This window comes from Typha latifolia, chromosome 13 (genome assembly GCF_019914945.1).
Source record: "Typha latifolia isolate L0001 chromosome 13, TyphaL0001v2, whole genome shotgun sequence".
Classification (NCBI taxonomy): Eukaryota; Viridiplantae; Streptophyta; class Magnoliopsida; order Poales; family Typhaceae; genus Typha; species Typha latifolia.
In genome coordinates this window covers 1,783,705-1,803,021 of record NC_133098.1, presented here as the reverse complement: position 1 = coordinate 1,803,021, position 19,317 = coordinate 1,783,705, and the positions used below count along the sequence as shown (strand labels likewise).

The following is a 19,317-nucleotide window of genomic DNA, read 5'->3' as shown; positions in this document are numbered from 1 at the left end:
TGGAGAAATTTTAACTACTTAATAAAATTCTCAAGAGTTTGAGTTGGACATGGTATGCTTAGTGGAGATATCCATCATAAAAGGCAATTCTGAAATCTTTTTCTTTGTCTTTAATCTTTATCGAGTGTCTGCATCAATCCGAGTTCTCGATGGAGGAAAGACATGAAGTTTCAACTGCAATGAGTTTATTTTATTTTTCCTTTTGAGAGAAGCTGTAACTTAGTGACATATCACTAAACATTAAAGTTATTTAGATTCGAATTAGAAAACTCTTTGTTGTATTTTCTCACTTCAGGAGCTTTATATAAATAATAAAAAAAGTATAGAGAATGCAATGTGTAAATTATATCTTAATTATGGGATTGTAGTTCTTGCATTAACATAGATATTAAATTCTCCTTTCTACTTTTCTTTGAACTTTTAATACTAAGCTAATCTTATAAATCAAGAGGTAATTAAGGTGAATAATTAAATATAATTAATCCATGATCTTCACAACTTTTTCTTTAGATTTTATACTCTTTTGTTTGTTCTAAGGTTCTTTCTCTTATGATTAAATGTAACCGCTAAACCGGCATCAATTACTTTCATCATCTCATCAAATATTCTCAGAATCTTAACTTTTTTTTTTCATATATGATTCCTCTTCTCTTTAACGAACTATTAAACTATATATGATAATAATAATACCAAGTTGCCAAGTTGGCTAAGATCTTATGGAGGTATTATATTTTACTTTACTTTTAATAAAATTATTTGACTACTCGTAGTGCATAATTTTAAACTACAATAAATAAATACGTGTTTCCTAAGTGGCAACAAAGATTTTTGTTGTTGTTATAAAAGTAATTACATAGATATTGAGAAATTAATTCCAAAGTAATATTCTACTCCTTGATCATTAAACAAAAATTAGGGATTAACCCAACTAATATGACATAATAGCTTGTTAATCATAAGATGGCATTAAGTTCTTATGAACAATATTAATATTTATTATTCAACTCTTACATTTTACTTTTACTAACTCAAAAACACTCTAAATTAAATTTTAGGAAACTACAAATGGAATAAGGAATGTCTCATTACTTTTAAGAATAAAAATGACCATAATAAGGATATTAAGGGCACTGTGTGAATGAAAATAAAAATAAATTCCTAAAAATTATGAGTATTTGAAATAGCATTATAAAAAGGTAAGTACATTATTTTTTCAATATTATAATAAAAAATCTACCTAAAACCAACTCAACTCCAACTAACTAAAAAGTTAAAAATTTAAAATAAGGGTGGTCTAAATACTTGGCTCCACATAAACTAGTACCTTTCTAAGTGCATATATATATATATATATTTGTTATTTTATCATCAGCATAATAGGCATCAATCAAGATCTCAACATCCCTCTTTGTCCTCTAATATCATATCTTTATATATATATATATATATAATATTAATGTTATCATGTACACCTAGATCTTTCTTTTTGTCACTCTCTTTGATTGGTTTAAAGGTTATCTGAGAACTTTTTTCCTCAAGATGAATAGATACCAATCGTCTCTTATAGGCTAACCAAATGCATGCCTCTTTCAGGATAATGGAACCTATGAGAATCAAATAAAGCCGATAAGATATATGAACTTATAGTGAGACCTAGCTATATGATTTCTTTATATTATCTTTTTTTTTTTAAATGGTATTTCCAATGTCTACAATTTTAAAAGTGAGGAAAATTAAAATGAAAGAAACTTAATATTTGTTGTAAAATGAAAAGGGTTTCTTAATCTTTTTATTTTCAAATTAAGTTATGTATAGATTAGAATTATAAAATGATTAACAACACAAAATAACGAGAATATTAGGATGAATATATTAGTAGCATAATATTGGAATGCTCATTAAGTCAAATTGCCAAAAGCTTATTCTTATCTATGACTAGCATCATTATTAATCTTTCTTGATAGCTCCTAATTAAGCTTCATTTCAACCACACATTAATGATATATTTATTGGTTATGTATCCAAATCTTAAACTTTATATGGTCTAACAAATATTCTTGCACATTAAAACTTTAGTCTTGCTCGAGCAAGAGAACTTTAGTTTCCATAGAAGAATTTTCTTTTCTTTATTTTTTAAAGAGAATTTAGAACTTAATAATATTCTAATTAAACTGATGCTTTAAGATGCTTTAGCACAATCAACTTTTTTATTTCTATTATAATATTATTGGTCACATGCTCCATTTTTAGTGGAGAAAAGAGAGAGTTATTCAATCGTATTTATTTAGTTTTAAAGGGATCTTACTAAAATTAAAGTTCTCATAGTCATCAAAATTTTGAAACTGATGCGTTAGCTCGCATCGGATGATGCAGCTAAACTGATCCCTGAGCGAAATCTAAATCCATGAATAATATACTAATTTGACATGCTTCACATTGGATTATTTATGGATAGCTTCCAAAGTTTAAACATAACTTTTATGTGGTATATTTATAATTTGCTAAGGCCTATAACCACTATCTAGATGGGTTAAGATTAAATCCATTTTAACTGGCCCAATAATTATTTCTGGATCAAAGAAAGTATATGGGCCGGCCTAAATGGGTAGGACGTGGCCCAAATTTTAGTTTTAGTTGCTTTGCACGAATCGTATAGTTTTATCATGTTAGGTCACCTAAAATAGGACAATATACACCATATTCTTTGATTTTATTATTATTCACACTTATTATATAGATATTTATGATCCAATTCTTACATTTTATTTCTAGTGCCTTAAAAAAAAGCTCTCGAGCAAACTTTAACCTAACAACAGCTCATTGAACAGAAAATGTTATGCTATTTTTGAAAATAAAATATTAAAATATCTCTCATTTGATTTTAAAATTAGTTTTCTTTTATTTTTAGGATTAATTACTTTTTAACCCTCTTAAGAGAAATTTTTTTAAAAAAAAATTAATTAACTAATTAGATGAATAAATTTCTCTTTGGAGTGAAATTTAAAGAAGACCACTTTAGAGTTTAATATTTAGAATTAAGAATATTTTTGTTAATGTATTAAGTTAGTCAATCTTTTAAGATTACTTATATTGAAATTCAATATATTTTAAATAGTCTAGGAGTGTATGAGTCTATTTCTTTTATTTAGGTAGTGAAAGTAATACAAAAATAATAATCTAAAAGGATTAAGTTGTAATTAATTCTTAATTTTTTTTATCGATTAATACGATAGTATGTATTCTACGATCTGTCCGAATTTACTCACACAAGATCGGCACCGACCTAAATAATAATAATAATAATAATAATAAATATTCTTATAATAGGTGTGTCAATAATGATAAAGGGAAATTATAGGGGTAATATATATTTTTGTTTATTTATTTATACTTAACAATATATATTTAATTGATAGAAAAATTCACCAAAAATTCATCCGAGCTCGTCTTCTAATTTCTTTTTCTTTCAAGAAACTTCTAAGATCGAGGCATCCCAAATAAACAAGCAAACAAACAAACAGGTAAACGAGAAGTCGAGAAGAAGAGGAGAGAGATTGGAATTGAGTCAATAGATTTCTCGCCTCTCCCTTCTCCTTCTTATAGAATTCCATCTCTCTCTCTCTCTGTGTTGTTCTAGTTGTCGTGAGGATGGATGGCCTCTTCGGGAAGCTTCGAAACCTGGATGCTTACCCTAAGATCAACGAGGATTTCTACAGTCGGACCCTCTCCGGAGGAATCATCACCATCGCCTCCTCGATCGTCATGTTCCTCCTCTTCATCTCCGAACTCAGTAAGCCAAGACCCGCGTTTTCTCCTATTCTTTTTTTTGTCTCGAAAACTTTTAGTGGACAATTGTTGTCGGGTTCGTTGATCTAGTTTTCTTTGATGGGTAACAGTTAATCTTTCCATTCGAGGGTGTTATAAATCGGTTCTCGGGCTATGGATTTCGGTGTTTGATGATAATTTTGGTTGTAGGTGGTCGGAATAAGTCAACTGATCGTTTGAACTATTTGAAATACTTGAGTTCGTGATAGGTGGAGCAGATAGTTCTTAAATTAGGGTTCCTATTGGAAAAGAATTTGTTAACGAGAAAAGACTCAAAATGAGAAAAGGACGTCGCTTGATGTGATGGTTAAGGCTTGCACTATCATATTTCCCTTATTGGATTGGTTAGAATGGTAGAATTTAGATTTTTCTTAATAAGGTTACACTATCTGTTGTTATCTAGAAATGTTTTCTAATTTATCATATGTGAATATCTAAAAGGACATGGACTAGAAAAGATAAACAACCTAAGACTTGTTCTCCATCATTAAGCTCAAAGTGCATTATTGCATTTTTATGCTCATTTTCCTTTATGATTCTTATAGACATCATTTCCTACATGTGCAGTAGGATATTCTGCAATTTTCTTTCATTTATTAAATTGCATCTTTCCTTTTTGTTGCAGGATTATATCTTCATGCAGTTACAGAAACAAAGCTAGTAGTAGATACATCAAGAGGGGAAACTCTTCGTATTAATGTAATAGGACAATTATATTTTTCAGTCCCCTATTTTGTGTGTGGGTTTTTGTGTGGTGCTTGTAGATGAATCATGAATGTTATGTGGCCCTCTTGTAGTTTTATTTTCTGGTATTAAACATTTATTAGTACTTATTGATATCCATGCATGTTTTAAAATGCAGTTTGATGTAACCTTCCCTGCTCTTCCATGTTCAATACTGAGTCTTGATGCTATGGATATCAGCGGAGAAGAGCACCTTGATGTAGTATGTATTGTAAATTGGTGTATTCTGTTGCATGTTCTTATAGCATAACTGACTATGTGATAATAAGATATTATACTTTCCCTCACTTTTAAGTTACTTAAATCTCATCTGATTTTTTGTAATATTCTTTTCCCATAGAAGCATGATATAATTAAGAAACGAATTGACTCCCACGGCAATTTCATAGAAGCAAGACAAGATGGAATTGGTGCACCTAAGGTTAGTGTCTAAAGCATCCAAAATTGCATTACTTTTAGTTTCGATTATTACTACTCCTTTACCATTGTTCTCTTTTATTTTATCATTGCCTGGACATTCAGATATCTATAGATTTCGTTATGACTATAGAAATTAGGGATAATCCTTTATGAGAAAATAGAAAAACACGTAAGTCTGCAGTTCTTTTTGTTCCTCTTCATCCATCTCTTTCTTACACTCCTTATGTGTTTGTACATTACTTATGTTTTCGCTGCATTTGTTCTACTCACATTCCTGTTAATCATGTCTACTTTATATCAAATCAAAAGGTATTTATGATAATTTTATAAAAACAAAATATTTTTTCCTCATCTTTTTCTTTATTTTATATTATATCAAAGATAATTATTACACTTTTATTTTAGAATATAAGTGAATATAATAGTTATTCCCAAAATAAAGAGTTCATTTTGGTAATAACAAAAAGCAATATCTATTCTAGAATTGACCTTATTTCTAAAATAACAAAGAAGAGACCTATCTTCGTTAAATTAACAAAAGTTTGCCTTAAAGAAAAATAAAATGTGAAAGCATAAAAGCAAAATGTATATATAACATATGAGGTCGATATTATATATTATGTGGTATCATGGTTTAATTCCATAACGTGATGGACATATACTTTGATTACACATATATAGAATATATGTAGCATGTACATATCGAGGTGACAGAGCTTGTAGCAGCATTCAATGATCCCAGCTCACAAAGGTTCATTCATTGCCATGAATAGCCCTACTTCTTTTTGTGGACCTTTCTATTTTATGTAGGTCATGTTATGAGAATGTATGATTGAGATAGAATGTTGTTGAGATATGAAGCCATATGTTTTATTTGGTTGTAAGAAGGGTTATAGATGATCCATAGTGTAAGTCAAGCTAAGAAAGAGTGCAACTGCAAATGAATGAATAGAAGATAAATCACCATGTACAAGTAGAAGAGATCGACAAGAAATAGAAAAGGTAGATGAAAGAAGCAGGAAATTAGAAGGAAATAACTAGAAGATTCAATCGAATCAACACTTTATATTAAATTATTAAAAGACTTTGCACAGCATTGGCAGGATTTTTCATTGTTTCTTTTTTTCAGCTGACCAACTAACTCAGGCTATAAAGCTGTAGCAAGCAGATCTTCAGAGCACATGAAATGGGATTTTAATTTGGTCTCTCTCTCTCTCTCTGCCTGGACAAGTGGAGACCATTGACTATACCATTTTAAAGATTTGATAAATGTTTGCATGAGTAGTAATTTGTGTCTTTTCTTTTGAACATATGGAGTTTCTTTTTGTGAGTAGATATTTTGCAGGACAACAAATTTTTTTTGTTTGTTTCACAATGTGTTGTTATCTTCTCTTTTTAACAGATTGAAAAGCCTTTACAAAGACATGGTGGGAGGCTCGAACACAATGAAACCTATTGTGGTTCTTGTTATGGTGCAGAAGCGGTGTGTAATCTCTGTTTTGATACCTTGTTTTGATAATTAACTACTATTGAAGTTTCTGAGAATTTTTCCTGTTCCTATTTCATTTTCTGTATGGCGTGAAGTAATATATTATTTTGATAAATGACATTTTTCTTGTTTTTCTACGCCTTATTTTCTTTTACGTAAATCAAAGTTCCGCAGCCTATCATACAATATTTTCCATGCATCTGTAATACATCTGACTGATTACCTCATTCTTGAATGCTTGTAGTCGGATGAAGATTGCTGCAACTCTTGTGAAGAAGTCCGTGAAGCATATAGAAAGAAAGGCTGGGGCCTCTCAAATCCCGATTTGATTGACCAGGTATAATCACTTACGTTTCATGAGTCTTTTTGGTCTCTGAGGTATCTTACTCTGTATTTGAGTCTATTCTTCTCTCTGTAAGTTAATTCTTGTCAAGTAGGCTGTCAAATTTTTTTCATAGGCGACTTATGTGATGAGCTTTCCCATTAGTTGGTCATTAGAATTCCACACAGTTTTGCTTCTATGTTAAGCTTGTTTCAGAAAAGGTAATGTCTTAAAATGTTGATGGGTGTTGGAATACTTGCATATGTTTACTGGTCTACTTATGGCTTATTATGTTGAACTGCAATTGCATGACAGACAAATTGTTGTGTTATATCTGAAAGATATTAACTAAGATACATTTAGATATTATGCTATTGAACCTGACTTCTATGTTGCATTTTAGTGCAAAAGGGAGGGTTTCCTTCAAAGGATAAAGGATGAAGAAGGTGAAGGATGCAATGTCTATGGTTTTTTGGAAGTTAATAAGGTGGCTGGGAATTTCCATTTTGCCCCAGGAAAAAGTTTCCAGCAGTCAAATATGCATGTCCATGACTTGCTTCCTTTTCAAAAGGACAGTTTTAATGTAAGCAGACGTCCATTAGGGACATTTTTAATAGTTATTTGCTTTCTTTACAAGGATATGCAGATGAACTGTTCATGCTTCTTTTCCCTGATCACACTAGTAATATATAATGCTCATTTTCTTTTCTGATGATGCCAGATTAGCCACAAAATTAATAGATTAACTTTTGGAGAGTACTTTCCTGGTGTATTAAACCCTCTTGACGGGTAACTTTGCATATCCTTAATCTCATTGATTCACTGATATTTTTTAAGCTGTTGTCCTTATTTATAACAAAATAACAAATCAGTGATTATACATGTGGTTGTTGAAATATATAGAGCACAATGGATGCAACAAACTCCTTATGGGATGTACCAGTACTTCATCAAGGTTAGCTTTCTAATTTGTTTTTCTTCACTTTTAAGCTGAGTTAAGACATCTGATCTGCCTACTTGCATGTCTGATGTCTAACTTATGTATCCTGCTGTCAGAGAAGAGTGATGTACTTAAGGTTGTTGTTGCATTTGGAAGTACTCAAAAGTTGGTTTCTTTTTTTCAGGTTGTTCCTACCGTTTATACTGACATCAATGGACGTACTATCCAGTCCAACCAGGTAGAAACAGATTTTAGATTGATATTGCGATTCCGACTGACATTCTTGATTAGTTGTTTATTCGTCTTTTGAGATTCATTGCCATTTGATAATGCAGTTCTCTGTAACGGAGCATTATAGGAGCGATGAGAATGCCCGCATTCAATATATTCCGGGAGTTTTTTTCTTTTATGACCTTTCTCCAATTAAGGTAGTGATTTCATTTTTGTTGCAGTATTTATGAGTTCACTATTTCTAGCTGCAATGATGGAAATTTCTCCATTCTGACTTTATTTGCTAGCTTATCCACTTTCTCTTCTGCTTTTTTTTTAATTTTATTATTTTATTTCTATCTCTTGGAGATACACATAGATGTTACTGTCTTAATGTATTTTTGAAACTATTTAGGGTCTATTGTGTGAGACTAGATCTAAACATGTGATGTAATAGTCAGTTTGGTAGGTTATCGGGGTGCTTGCACCTTGATTTTCACACCATATCTCATTTATATTGTTCCAAGTATCTTCTTATAGTTAGCTACTACTATTTGTTACTTGCTTGTGAGAGGGAGGTGTTGTACTAAAATTTAGTTCAAACAGATTGAGTGAAACCCATTTATTTATGTTACCTTTTATGCACTTTGCAGGTTATGTTCGCAGAGGGACATGTATCTTTCCTACATTTCTTGACTAATGTTTGTGCTATTGTTGGAGGTATATACTTTCCCATTATGGCTATTACATTTTACTCATGGTATTCTGCAGAAATTTTGCTTCCAGTTGTTCTCTGAATATACATACACATCTGTAAAACTAAGAACAAGATGACATATTGTTCTTTTAAAACATGAAAGAAGATGACATATTGTCCACTCAGTGGGAATAATTTCATGCTTTGACAGGAATTCCGGGAGGGGATTCTATTTATTTTCTCTCAATCATAATGGTAAAATATGTATGTTAAACCGAAGAAGTCAACTACAGTTGTCTGGCAAGTTTTACTGCTGCTTATTCTTTTAAAAGAAATTAGATTGGAGATCATGCCTGTGCCCATATCTTTTCCCTACATCTACAGAACAAATTTTCTTTTGATTTGAAAAGTCTGTGCCTCTTGGGACTTCTTTGTCCAATTAAATTTGTTCTGGAATGCTGCTGCTCATTGGGCAAGAAGTAAAAGAAATGCCTTATTATATTAAGGTGTGAAAATTATAGCATGAAATTAAGTCAAATGGCAAGATTGAAAAGTCAGTATCTAACACTAGAGAAGCTATTGATGTTTGGAAAATCCGTTTCGTCGACCCAAATAATAGAATAATGGTCAGCATCTATTGTCATGGTGAAACATTTATTTAAGAAAATTGCCCATCATCTTTTAGGTACATTCAAATTGGGCCGAAACGGTAAGATGTAGTCGTCGTCATCGTCATTATCATCATAGCCTTTTTGAAACTGTGTTAGCTAAAGCACAACTCAATGATTTGAAGGCTCCAAAAAATCACATTCTTTTACAACTGCTTACAACCTGACATCTATCATCTTTATATGCATGACAAGGTCCTGGCCAAAACCAAAAACAAAAATATTAGCACTTGCCAGAAAAGCTATACGGCAGTTGGCATCTACTTTCATGTCTGCAGCTTAGGTTCACATGAAAACAACCTCTCCATAGATTCATCTAGCATGATAAGAGCCTAAAGGAGGGAGAAGATGGCAACATTTGCTTGAAGGATCTGTTCTGTCCAAGACATCATAGATAATCCAAAGAGCCACATGAATCTTAGTTCCAGGGGCCTAAAGTATATGTACTGCTACATAGTTATAGCTATGGTAGGATCATTCCTTTCAGTTTCATGTCAAAAGCCTTAATTTTTCTCTTATAGGGTTGATGACAGGTAACAACTGATCATAAAATTTGCTAATCATTCATACAGTATATCCGTCTCTAGTTTGGATTCTGTAGTATGGACTAATCTTATGAAACCCAATTTTTTTTCTCTATACAAATTTGCATGTCTCAAAAGTCCTCTTATGTTTTAAGAGCTTTCTGTGATTACCTCTTAAAGATGGTCTGGAAATATTGCTCCCTTTTTGGATGTGCTGTTGTGATTCACATTAATTTGAAATTTTCAGTATTTGGATTAGATAATGTTTTGTTTCCTGTTCTTGTGATACGTTTGTAATATTATTCATCTTTGTTGGTATCCAGGTATATTTACTGTTTCTGGAATTCTAGATTCACTAGTGTATCACAGCCAAAGAGCAATCAAGAAGAAGATGGAGATTGGCAAGTTCAGTTGATTGGAGTTGCAATTATTGAACTCCAGAATTCTCATGCTAGCATACTAATTAGCATTCTTTTGGGGGATTCGCTACTGTCAATTGGAGTTTTTGACTGATCTGCTCCGAGTTCATCGTCTAGAATTAACCCGAGATTTGGGGGTGGGTTAGCTATCTTGTGTTGTTACACTCCTCTGCCGTGCACCCTCAATGGAATTTGTCATGTGACATTAAGATCAGGCCAATTCATGGTTGTCAGCCCAGTAAATGGGTCACACTAACAGAGAATTTTATGATGGAAGAATATTTCTTGATTGTTAGAAAGAAACCTCCCGAAAGATGGAAAAATGTGTGTAGTGGTGCTATGAAAAAATATTTACAAGTTGAGTGGTGGCTAGGAATCATGTTGTTTTTATTTCTTACTCCATGTTCTTATAAGTAAAAGTTACTCAGTTCAGACGTCAGTTTTTTTGGAAGAAAATAGCATATGGGCAAAGTTGGTATGGTGGGGGGAAAAAAAGGTTAAAAAGATAGTTTTTGTTTGCTCGTTATTTAGAATAAATATTTCAAGTGTTGAATTAGCATATCATTGATTTGTCTCGGCAGTTATTCAACTTATCGGTAGCATTTAAACTTTTGCTTGTCTATAACTATAATCCATAGAAAAATAGCCCACAAATACTTTACAAATGTTGTACAAAAAGTGACGACATGATATTATTCTGTGCATTGATTATTATGATAGTTGTGAGGTAGAAAGAGAAAAATTAAAGGTTGATAAAATATTACTGTCATTACTTTTTCGTAAGATATTGGTAAAGTGTTTGTAAGGGTAGCAGTGTTCCAAATTCCATCAGAAAGAAGACAAACACCAAGGAAGGGAGATCTTAATGAGCAACAGCACCAAGTGAATGAGTGATGCAACTATATGACAGCTCCAGGAGCCCATTCTGCGAATTTATTCTGCCATTGAGAAAGGCACGTCATGTTTGTGACCTTTCTCCTTCAATCCTTTCTTTTTCCATTTTCAGATAGACATGAGTATGCTAAATTATAAGCTGGACCAAATTTAAAAAAAAACTAATCTTTTCCGATTCATATATTGAATAATTAGGCTACTCCTCTCAAAATAATTTTGAATGAGTCAGAACAAATTCAAAAAATCGTACATATATTGCTTACATAAAACTTATTTGAAATAATTACCTCTGTATGGTAGGATCTAAATCACTTATTGGGCTACTTTTATCTTCTAACTCTCATAAAAATCTCATAGAAAAATTTGAAGTAAAGGCCGAAGCTACTGTTAGTCCTACTTGTACATAGTGTTTTCAGCTAAATTCCTGCTGGTCCAATCAATTGAAAAAAATGGGGATTCTTCAGAGACTGAAACATGAACAAGGAGATAAAGAAATGCAAAGTGGGGCAGGGGATGGATGTGATTTATTCCACATTACAAATGAGGTCCTTTTTACAGGATAAGCAGATGTTTCTTCCCATCTTGGGTCAATCTGAATCATAAGGGAGGATAAAGTATTGCTCAACAGTCAACAGTCCTTTTGAGTGCAACCCAAGCCTCATCAGTCGTCAATCATTCATTGCATGTTTGCCTCATTCTGCTTTTATTATTCTTGTAGATAATTACACCATTAAATTGTTCCTTTGGGATTCAGGTTCTTGTATTATGGATAGGGTAAATTACACGTAAGACCTTTGAACTATGATTCGTTTCCACATAATCCTCTTTTTCATGACACTGACTCTCTCAACTATCTAATAACTCTCATTCTTCCTTATGGTATTAATAAAAAAATTAAAATAATTACTTAATCATAACATTTTTCTCTCTATTTATTCTCTAAAAGAATAATAAAATTATCCTGGAGTTTAACAAAAAAAATCTAAGTGAGCAAAGTTCTACATTTTTGAACAAAATTTGAATCCATGAGCTCTCGTAACATGTTAAATTAATATTGCTATAATTTTAATTATGCTTTTAATTGCATTTTGCTCCCTGCATTTTGATCCAGTATCACTTTGCCCTCATGTCTTTCTATCCTCTTGTACGTACAAATACCTCCCTAGACTCTTGAAAAACTACAATTAAATATATCTGTTAGTCTTTTGTGAGTTAAAATGTGTCGAGCTTGACATGTGAACAGTATTCTTTTTTTAGATAAAACTAAATTATCCTTATGAAGGTAAAAAAAAATAATTTTTAAATAGTTTTGCCTTCGTCACCACTTTATGTCACCCCCTTCTTTCCCAAAGAAAGAAATAATTTTTGGACAATTATGCACGGACCGGCGTCGTGGATTTTGGTAAGGGAGAAGACGAAGAGCCATGGAGGAACAGGAGGAGTGGGTTTGAGGAGAGAAGGGGGACGGAGGAATGAGGAGGTTAGGAACATAGTGGTGGGGAGAGAGGGAGAAGGGGATGATCTTTATCTCTATAGTGTAGATGTGTCATTTGTGATTACGATAGATTTAAATTTTACTTTAGTTTGCGTGTAAGAGGTTATAGTTTTTAAGCATTTTAAGGAGATATTTGTACGGTTTTATAGAGTAAACTGGAGCAAATTAATATTGGGTCAAAATAATATGGGTCATAAGCCTTTTAATTAAACTGTTACAACGATAATTTTTATACTTTATATTCTAACGTCTACTTCGGCTTCCTCCGACCACTCGGCCTTGCGCACTGGCCTGGCTTCGGCGGCGACGAAGCCCCCAAGCTCTTGCAGATGGCGTCCAGCTTGGTGTCGACGGAGGAGCGGATCGGGCCGCGTAGGTGGGCCGTGATCAGGTACGGGAAGTTGAGCCTGGCGGAGTCGCCGCGGAGCTTGAAGGCGGCGTTGTCGTAGGCCATGGCGGCGTCCTCGGCCGTGTCAAAGGTGCCGAGCCAGAGGCGGGCGCGGTTCCTGGGAAGACGGATCTCGGCGACCCACTTCCCCCAATGGCGTTGCCGGACTCCGCGGTAGAGCTTGGCGGCGGTCTTCTTCGAGGAAGGTGAAGCCGAGTGCTGTTGGATCCGGGGAGCATCGAGATGAGTGAGTCCGAATCCCAGCTCGGGTCTGATAGGAGGAGAGTAATCCAAGATAGGATTTTGACGAGTGGGAATAGAAGAAGGTGATGCCATAAAAGGCTCTAATGCTCTCATTAGCTCCTCGCTAGTATTGTATGTGTACATATCCATACCAATTTTAACTTAACCTGCAAACTAAAACAAGGGAGAGAGAGAGAGAGAGAGAGAGAAGCTTCGGTTCTTTACTCTTTTAAAAGAGGGGGTGTGGAGGAGAAGGGCTTCTCTTGAAGGGCTTTATATAAGCCAGGGGGCAGAGTTCCTTAATCCAGAGATTAGCGTCGTTTTATAGATTATCCACTTCATTAGCAGTTAAACCTTCCGTTCTTTACTCTCGCCAATATGGAAAGTGGTAATAGGAGTTGATTTTTTTTTTGTTTAATTTAATTTTTTGGTAGGCGTAATGGAATGTGCAACGAGCACACGAAGATTACTTTCTAAAGCTAACAGCAACTTAAAATGCGTATTGGAGACGTTGTTAGTCCTAAACTAATTATAACAACGAATAACTATATTATCACTCCATCGAGATTTAAAAAAAAAAAAAAATTGGAGACGTACACCCATGGATAAAACATATCAGTTTTGTTAAAAGAATATTTAAAAATTAACTAATTAATTAGGTTAGTAAAAATATCTTTACATTTTCCCCACTTTTGTTAAAAGTTAATTTTAAAAAAAAATAGAAAATATCGATTCGGAGTTTGATATTAATAATAAAGTCATTTTTATCCATCTATTTATTTTATTAATTTTTTTAATAAAAATATTAGTAAAGACAGCTTAGTCATATATATCAACCTTTTTTTTCTCACCAAATACTGAATGATAGTTAAGAGAGTAAATAATATAATTAACTCTTAATCCAATACAATCTCTCCATTTATAGAGAGGTGTGAGTGCTACATTTTAAACAGTATAATGAGTCATGTGATATTTCTTGATAATGCAGAGGGTGAAAATATAATTAAACCTAATTTAAATTAGGTGCCAATGATATAAGAAAACAACCCAATATAAATATGTTATCAAAATTCTTATATCCATGAGCCAATGATATACGCATGCGAACCATGGATCAAATTCACAAAATGTCTTAATCATCAATAGTTAACTAAAACCTTCATGATAAACTGAGAACAATGTGTGGTAAAAATCCAGAAACTGTAGGAGGAAAGAAGGTAAGACAAAAGAGTGCCCTGCTTTGCCAGACAAACATGAGTAAAGAGAAAGCATCTCAACAAACTCCCATTGTTAGAATAGAGACAAAGCTGATTATGATGCAGAAAACAGTCAGAAGAGAGCTTTGGATAAGAATAACAGAGCAAATTCGACACTGGCAACAAATCAAGCAGGAGAATCAATATAATTACAAGATTAATGAGTCCAGTTATAGCATTTGCTTGTTGCAAATCAGATTAACAGTCTGGAGATGAAAATGACACCCAGAACAGTAGATGACAATCTACATGATATTCTATCAATCAAGAAAGCATCATATCTATAGGCAAGAATAAATAGATGGTGGCATAAGCTTGAAGCATTGTTTGCAACTAATACATCGCTTACAAACCAGCATCATAAACTTTCCAGAAGATGTTCACTTCAAAAGAGAAAACAACAGGAACTCTAGATTGATAATTCAATATATTGTTTTTTGTTGTCTTCATCCAAGTAACAAAGTTCATACATAAGACAAAAGCAGTGAAGGGGATAAAAAGTACCCACATGTCATCTGCTTACTGGAGTCATTTGGTACCCTCCAGTGCCAACAATGGTGTGTAGAAGTTTCACTCTCATGGACTCGAGCTCAGAGGCCTCCTTTTCTTCAATAGTCAGCCATGATTCGAGACATGGACCGAGAAGATCTTTGCCACAGCTCATACTTGAGAAGCCCTTTAGGTCAGTTAAATTGCCAAACCTAATTATTTTCACCACATCATCTTCAGAGGGCTCTATAGGCAAAGTTGAGAGGATCTCTTTCATAGCTTTACACCAGAGAGGTCGAGCTAATTTTAAGAACTCGAAAACAGCTAGAACTGGAAGATCAACACTTCCAACGTCAGGTTCTTCGTGCCCACTTCTTCCATGGTAATCTGAGCCACCCAGCTTCACAAGCTCATAAACATCGGCCAGGTCACTAAATCCTGTCAGAAGTGACAAATTCTTTCTAGGTGAGATGCACTAAATGTAAACGAACATCTATGCAAGAACATAAGATCTAAATGGAAATACATAGGAACCAAACATATACAATCAGAGATAGTTTCAGACCAGACAACTTTCCATCACTTCTATAAACTTCAATAGCATGAAGGCCAGCAGTTTTCAACTTTCTGATGATAGCAACTGGATTCTTCAATGCCCATGGATGAGCCAAAGCAGATATGCCCCCAGTATGAGAAATTAATTGCACAACAGCCTCAGCTACTGGCTCACTACCACTGAGAAAGCAAGTTTGGCTTATGAGTACTGTTATTAACTTATGGCACAGAAAAAAAAAATTCTTCTTGAAATTTACATTCTTACGTAGCATAAGCAGGTCCACCATCATACAGATATCTGCTAAAAGCTTGCTTCAGATTTTCTACGTAGCCAGCTTCAACCATAGCACGAGCTACATGCAACCTTCCTGGAGCCACACCGTTGCCTGCTATCTTGGAGACATGTTCAAACTTGAGTGGCATCTCAAGTTTGCTGAGCTTCAACAATATCTCTTTTGCGCGAATGTAACGCCCATCTCTAATTTTAGCCAATAATTTCTCCAATTCCTCGAACCTGGCAGGCCCCCAACTACCATAGTATGCAAGAATATGAACAGGTTCCTCAGCTTCAGATTCATCCCTTTTGGTTATTGAGATAGCACATAACAATGTCAAAAAATTAATAACATCAAGGATATGAGGAAACCAATCAATTACATATGTACATGAAATAAAGCAACATCTGCACAATTGGTTATGGGACCACAAATATTCTCACATTTGAAATCAGGAAAAGATTACCTCGGAGAACACACAGCACTTATCTCGACACCAGGAATGATCCTAATGTCAAGCTTACGAGCAGCTTCCATGGCCTCAGCAATACCATCCATTGTATCATGATCAGTAAGTGCAAGCACTTTCACCTGTTCTGAGCACATGCTAACTCAATTATATTCATTCCATTGACTATATCTTAACAAACACAAGCCAATTAGTACTAAACCAATAGAGAATAGTATACTTAACATACAACACAATCTATATGATATTATAATTCTATGTGTTTGAACTCACTCATTCAACATTCACCACATTGTGATCAAGATGAAATACAGGGTCCTAGATCAAATTACAAATAATTAATGCATAGAATGATCCACCAATCTTTCAGCACCAACACTAAGAATGAAGCAGATTAATCTAGCTATTCTCGAAATATAGATAGTTAATCTGACGATGTCTGAAGTTAAAATCACCCCCATTTTGTATCTCAGGTTAATGTTAAAAAGATCTAAAAGTTATATAAAGCAGCTTTTAAAATTTGAGAGTATGTGATGGTAATTAAGCATGGAACTGCTGCGAGAAATCGGCAGTAGAGGTTTTGTGCACCACAACTTATAGGATCTCATCATGGATAAGCACAGAATACAACACTTGTATTCTAAAAGTACAGATGAAGAACACGATGCGTTGAAGAGTATTAGACAAGAAAATAATAGAAGTACCAAAAAGAATAAGGACCTATCTCGAACACTTCGCAATCAAACAACAAGGATAAGAACAAGTACTTATTATCACACCAAAAATCTCACCCCGTTCTTATGGGCTCTCTCCACCAGCGCCGACGGTGAGAGAAACCCATCACTACAAGTAGAGTGCGAGTGGAGCTCAAACACCACCCGACCCGCACGCTTCGCGGGCACCCCCACGAGCACCTCCTCGTCTTCAATAGGCGAATCCGGGAACACCCAATCGTGCACGTATCTCGAGGCAAGTATGTCCTCCTGCGTCACCCTCCTCCTTCTCCGGCTCTTTCTCTTCTTCTTCTTCTTTACCTTCTTCACGCTCTGGTCCCCCTCCGCATTGGTCGCGAGGTCCTCCGCCATCGCTGCCTCGCTATTATTGGAAGGGATCATGGAAGGGTGGGTAGGAGGCCATGGGGATGCCGATGGCTTTTAATGGAAAAGTAGGGAGCTTTGCTTGGTAATGTCTCGTCGACATCGATCAGGGGGGGTTTCGGATTATAGAAATGACCACTGCCACTGTGTGGAGAGTATTGAGTGCCCTCGGGAGGATAGAGAGATCGGGAAGGGGGGGGGCCTGGGGAAGAAGGACGGGTCTTATCTATTCGGTTTGCTGCGGGCTCGGTAGGTGTGCTGGAGCCTAGCACATGTTTGATTTAATGCCTAGGAGACCTGGCACTTAATACCGGTGCCATCACATCAAAATAATGCTCCTCTTTCGGAGATGCTTTAAGGTCATTTTCAAGATATATATATATATATACTCATTCTTATAAGTTGGGATCACAACTTACAGAAACAGAATGATTCTTTCAATTGAAGATTTGAGATATAATTTAAAAAATATATATAAATAAATTTGAAATCAAGCCAAAACAGAAAAAGTGTAAACTGTAACTTAAAATCAAATAAAATGAGACAAATAACACCCGGGTAAAGTGTGTATGTCAGTGCTTTATACGAAGAAGAAAGTTAAAACTCAAAAGATGGCGACGCAGGTTCTAACGCAGTGAGCCCAGTGACCAATCGAGCTCTAAAGACTTCATCTCACTGGCTTCTTCTATATGGAAGTAGAGTGTGAGAGTAAGAGTGAGAGTGAGAGTGAGGGTGAGAGAGAGACAGAGAAAGAGTAAAAAACGAGATAGCAGTCAAAGGACGGCGTAATGTTTAAAGCCTTGCCTGTTTCAGGCGCGTCAGTGTCTGTTTGGCGTTTGCAGTGGCAAACCGGCAAGGTAGAGATTGCAGTACAACTCCAATCTCATCATCCCAGCAATTTTATTTTATTTATTGGACAACTCCGTTTGGTCGGATGTTGCACGAGGATTGAGACGCCTCTGACGGATGGTGCGGACGCCAGACGCCAGATGCCAGACGCCGAACGAGTTCTACAATCCCCTGCTGCTTTGACCGAATATTTTACCCCAATTAAAGGAGTGCGAATTTGTGCATATAATTTTGGTGTGTGGTAATGCATTAATTAATCGCATGTATCATTTAAATTTGATCAGAATCGTTAGGATATGAATAAATTTGAACTTATATGATATGAAGTAGAGTTCGAATCCCCTTGTAAACATCGGGATGAGGTTTAATAACCTTGTATGTGCGTGGTTTAATTTTGTCACTCTCTCATATTCAAAATGTGCTATTTTCTACTGTCAGGATGATAAGATTGGATGTCAAAAAAGGAACGTTCTAAATAATCTATTATGATATAAAATTTAATTTAATTTTTTTCTAATAACAGATTAAGGTGTAGCTATTTTTTGCTTTGAAAATATAAAATTTTACTTGTTTAAATTAAGTTCACTTAGAAGTAAAAGGGGAGTATTAGGTGAGATTGATTACTTCTGGGGGGTGGGATAATGACATGAGAAAGGATAGGAGGATCAGACGATAATAGCTACACCTTTCTGATGTATTCTGAAGCACCTAAACATGGTCATGTTTGGAGGGTTCGCCAGTCGCCAATGTGGTCACCTGAGATGAAAAAGGGAAGGATCGTTGTGCTAGCTAGCTAGGGAACTGATGCCTTCGATTTTTGCCGTTGTATGCTAGAGTTTAGGCAGTAAGGTTGAACCTAAGCTTGGTTGATGCAAACGCCAATCTAGTGATAGAAACAGACTAACTCGAGTCGATCAAAATTCTGAACGGGGAGGCATCCTACTCGTGGTATAATATTGTGCAGAAGTATTTTTTTCTATTTTACAAAAGCTAAGTATGTAATGATATCCCCTGTTTTCAAGAAAGATAAAATGGTAACAGTACGGCGG

The 19,317-nt window shown here is 34.7% G+C and overlaps 3 protein-coding genes across 5 annotated transcripts; 1 reads left to right on the top strand and 2 right to left on the bottom strand.

Annotated features, from left to right (window-relative positions):
• The first annotated feature begins 3,407 nt into the window (after positions 1–3,407).
• Positions 3,408–10,697, top strand: LOC140800125 (uncharacterized). Of its 3 annotated transcripts, XM_073154788.1 has the most exons (14): positions 3,408–3,521; positions 3,638–3,790; positions 4,451–4,524; positions 4,688–4,771; positions 4,910–4,990; positions 6,392–6,472; positions 6,723–6,815; positions 7,204–7,383; positions 7,522–7,589; positions 7,704–7,755; positions 7,925–7,978; positions 8,076–8,168; positions 8,604–8,670; positions 10,163–10,697. In XM_073154788.1, the coding sequence occupies exons 2-14, from the start codon at positions 3,649–3,651 to the stop codon at positions 10,252–10,254; spliced, it is 1,161 nt and encodes a 386-aa protein (XP_073010889.1). In that variant the 5' UTR covers positions 3,408–3,521; positions 3,638–3,648; the 3' UTR covers positions 10,255–10,697. The 3 variants fall into 3 exon arrangements, with proteins under 3 accessions (XP_073010889.1, XP_073010887.1, XP_073010890.1); XM_073154786.1 differs by having other exon boundaries at positions 3,415–3,790; XM_073154789.1 differs by lacking the exon at positions 4,451–4,524 and having other exon boundaries at positions 3,429–3,521.
• A 2,097-nt stretch (positions 10,698–12,794) lies between these two features.
• On the bottom strand, positions 12,795–13,502 carry LOC140800236 (ethylene-responsive transcription factor RAP2-13-like). Its single transcript, XM_073154913.1, has one exon. It carries the CDS (start codon positions 13,426–13,428, stop codon positions 12,898–12,900), a length of 531 nt encoding a protein of 176 aa, XP_073011014.1. The 5' UTR covers positions 13,429–13,502; the 3' UTR covers positions 12,795–12,897.
• Positions 13,503–14,816: 1,314 nt separating this feature from the next.
• Positions 14,817–17,775, bottom strand: LOC140800449 (uncharacterized). Its single transcript, XM_073155254.1, has 5 exons — positions 17,114–17,775; positions 16,320–16,444; positions 15,844–16,158; positions 15,589–15,758; positions 14,817–15,461 (listed from the first exon to the last, which is right to left on the bottom strand). The coding sequence occupies exons 1-5, from the start codon at positions 17,435–17,437 to the stop codon at positions 15,046–15,048; spliced, it is 1,350 nt and encodes a 449-aa protein (XP_073011355.1). The 5' UTR covers positions 17,438–17,775; the 3' UTR covers positions 14,817–15,045.
• Between the last annotated feature and the right edge of the window lie 1,542 nt (positions 17,776–19,317).

Coding starts and splice junctions, on each gene's coding strand:
- LOC140800449 (XM_073155254.1), bottom strand. CDS start 17,437: ATGATCCCTTCCAATAATAGCGAGGCAGCGATGGCGGAGGACCTCGCG. Junction 16,159..16,319: donor AGTGCTGTGTGTTCTCCGAG/GTAATCTTTTCC, acceptor AATAACCAAAAG/GGATGAATCTGAAGCTGAGG. Junction 15,759..15,843: donor GGTGGACCTGCTTATGCTAC/GTAAGAATGTAA, acceptor TTGCTTTCTCAG/TGGTAGTGAGCCAGTAGCTG.
- LOC140800236 (XM_073154913.1), bottom strand. CDS start 13,428: ATGGATATGTACACATACAATACTAGCGAGGAGCTAATGAGAGCATTA.
- LOC140800125 (XM_073154788.1), top strand. CDS start 3,649: ATGGATGGCCTCTTCGGGAAGCTTCGAAACCTGGATGCTTACCCTAAG. Junction 4,772..4,909: donor GAGAAGAGCACCTTGATGTA/GTATGTATTGTA, acceptor CTTTTCCCATAG/AAGCATGATATAATTAAGAA. Junction 7,979..8,075: donor GTACTATCCAGTCCAACCAG/GTAGAAACAGAT, acceptor TTGATAATGCAG/TTCTCTGTAACGGAGCATTA.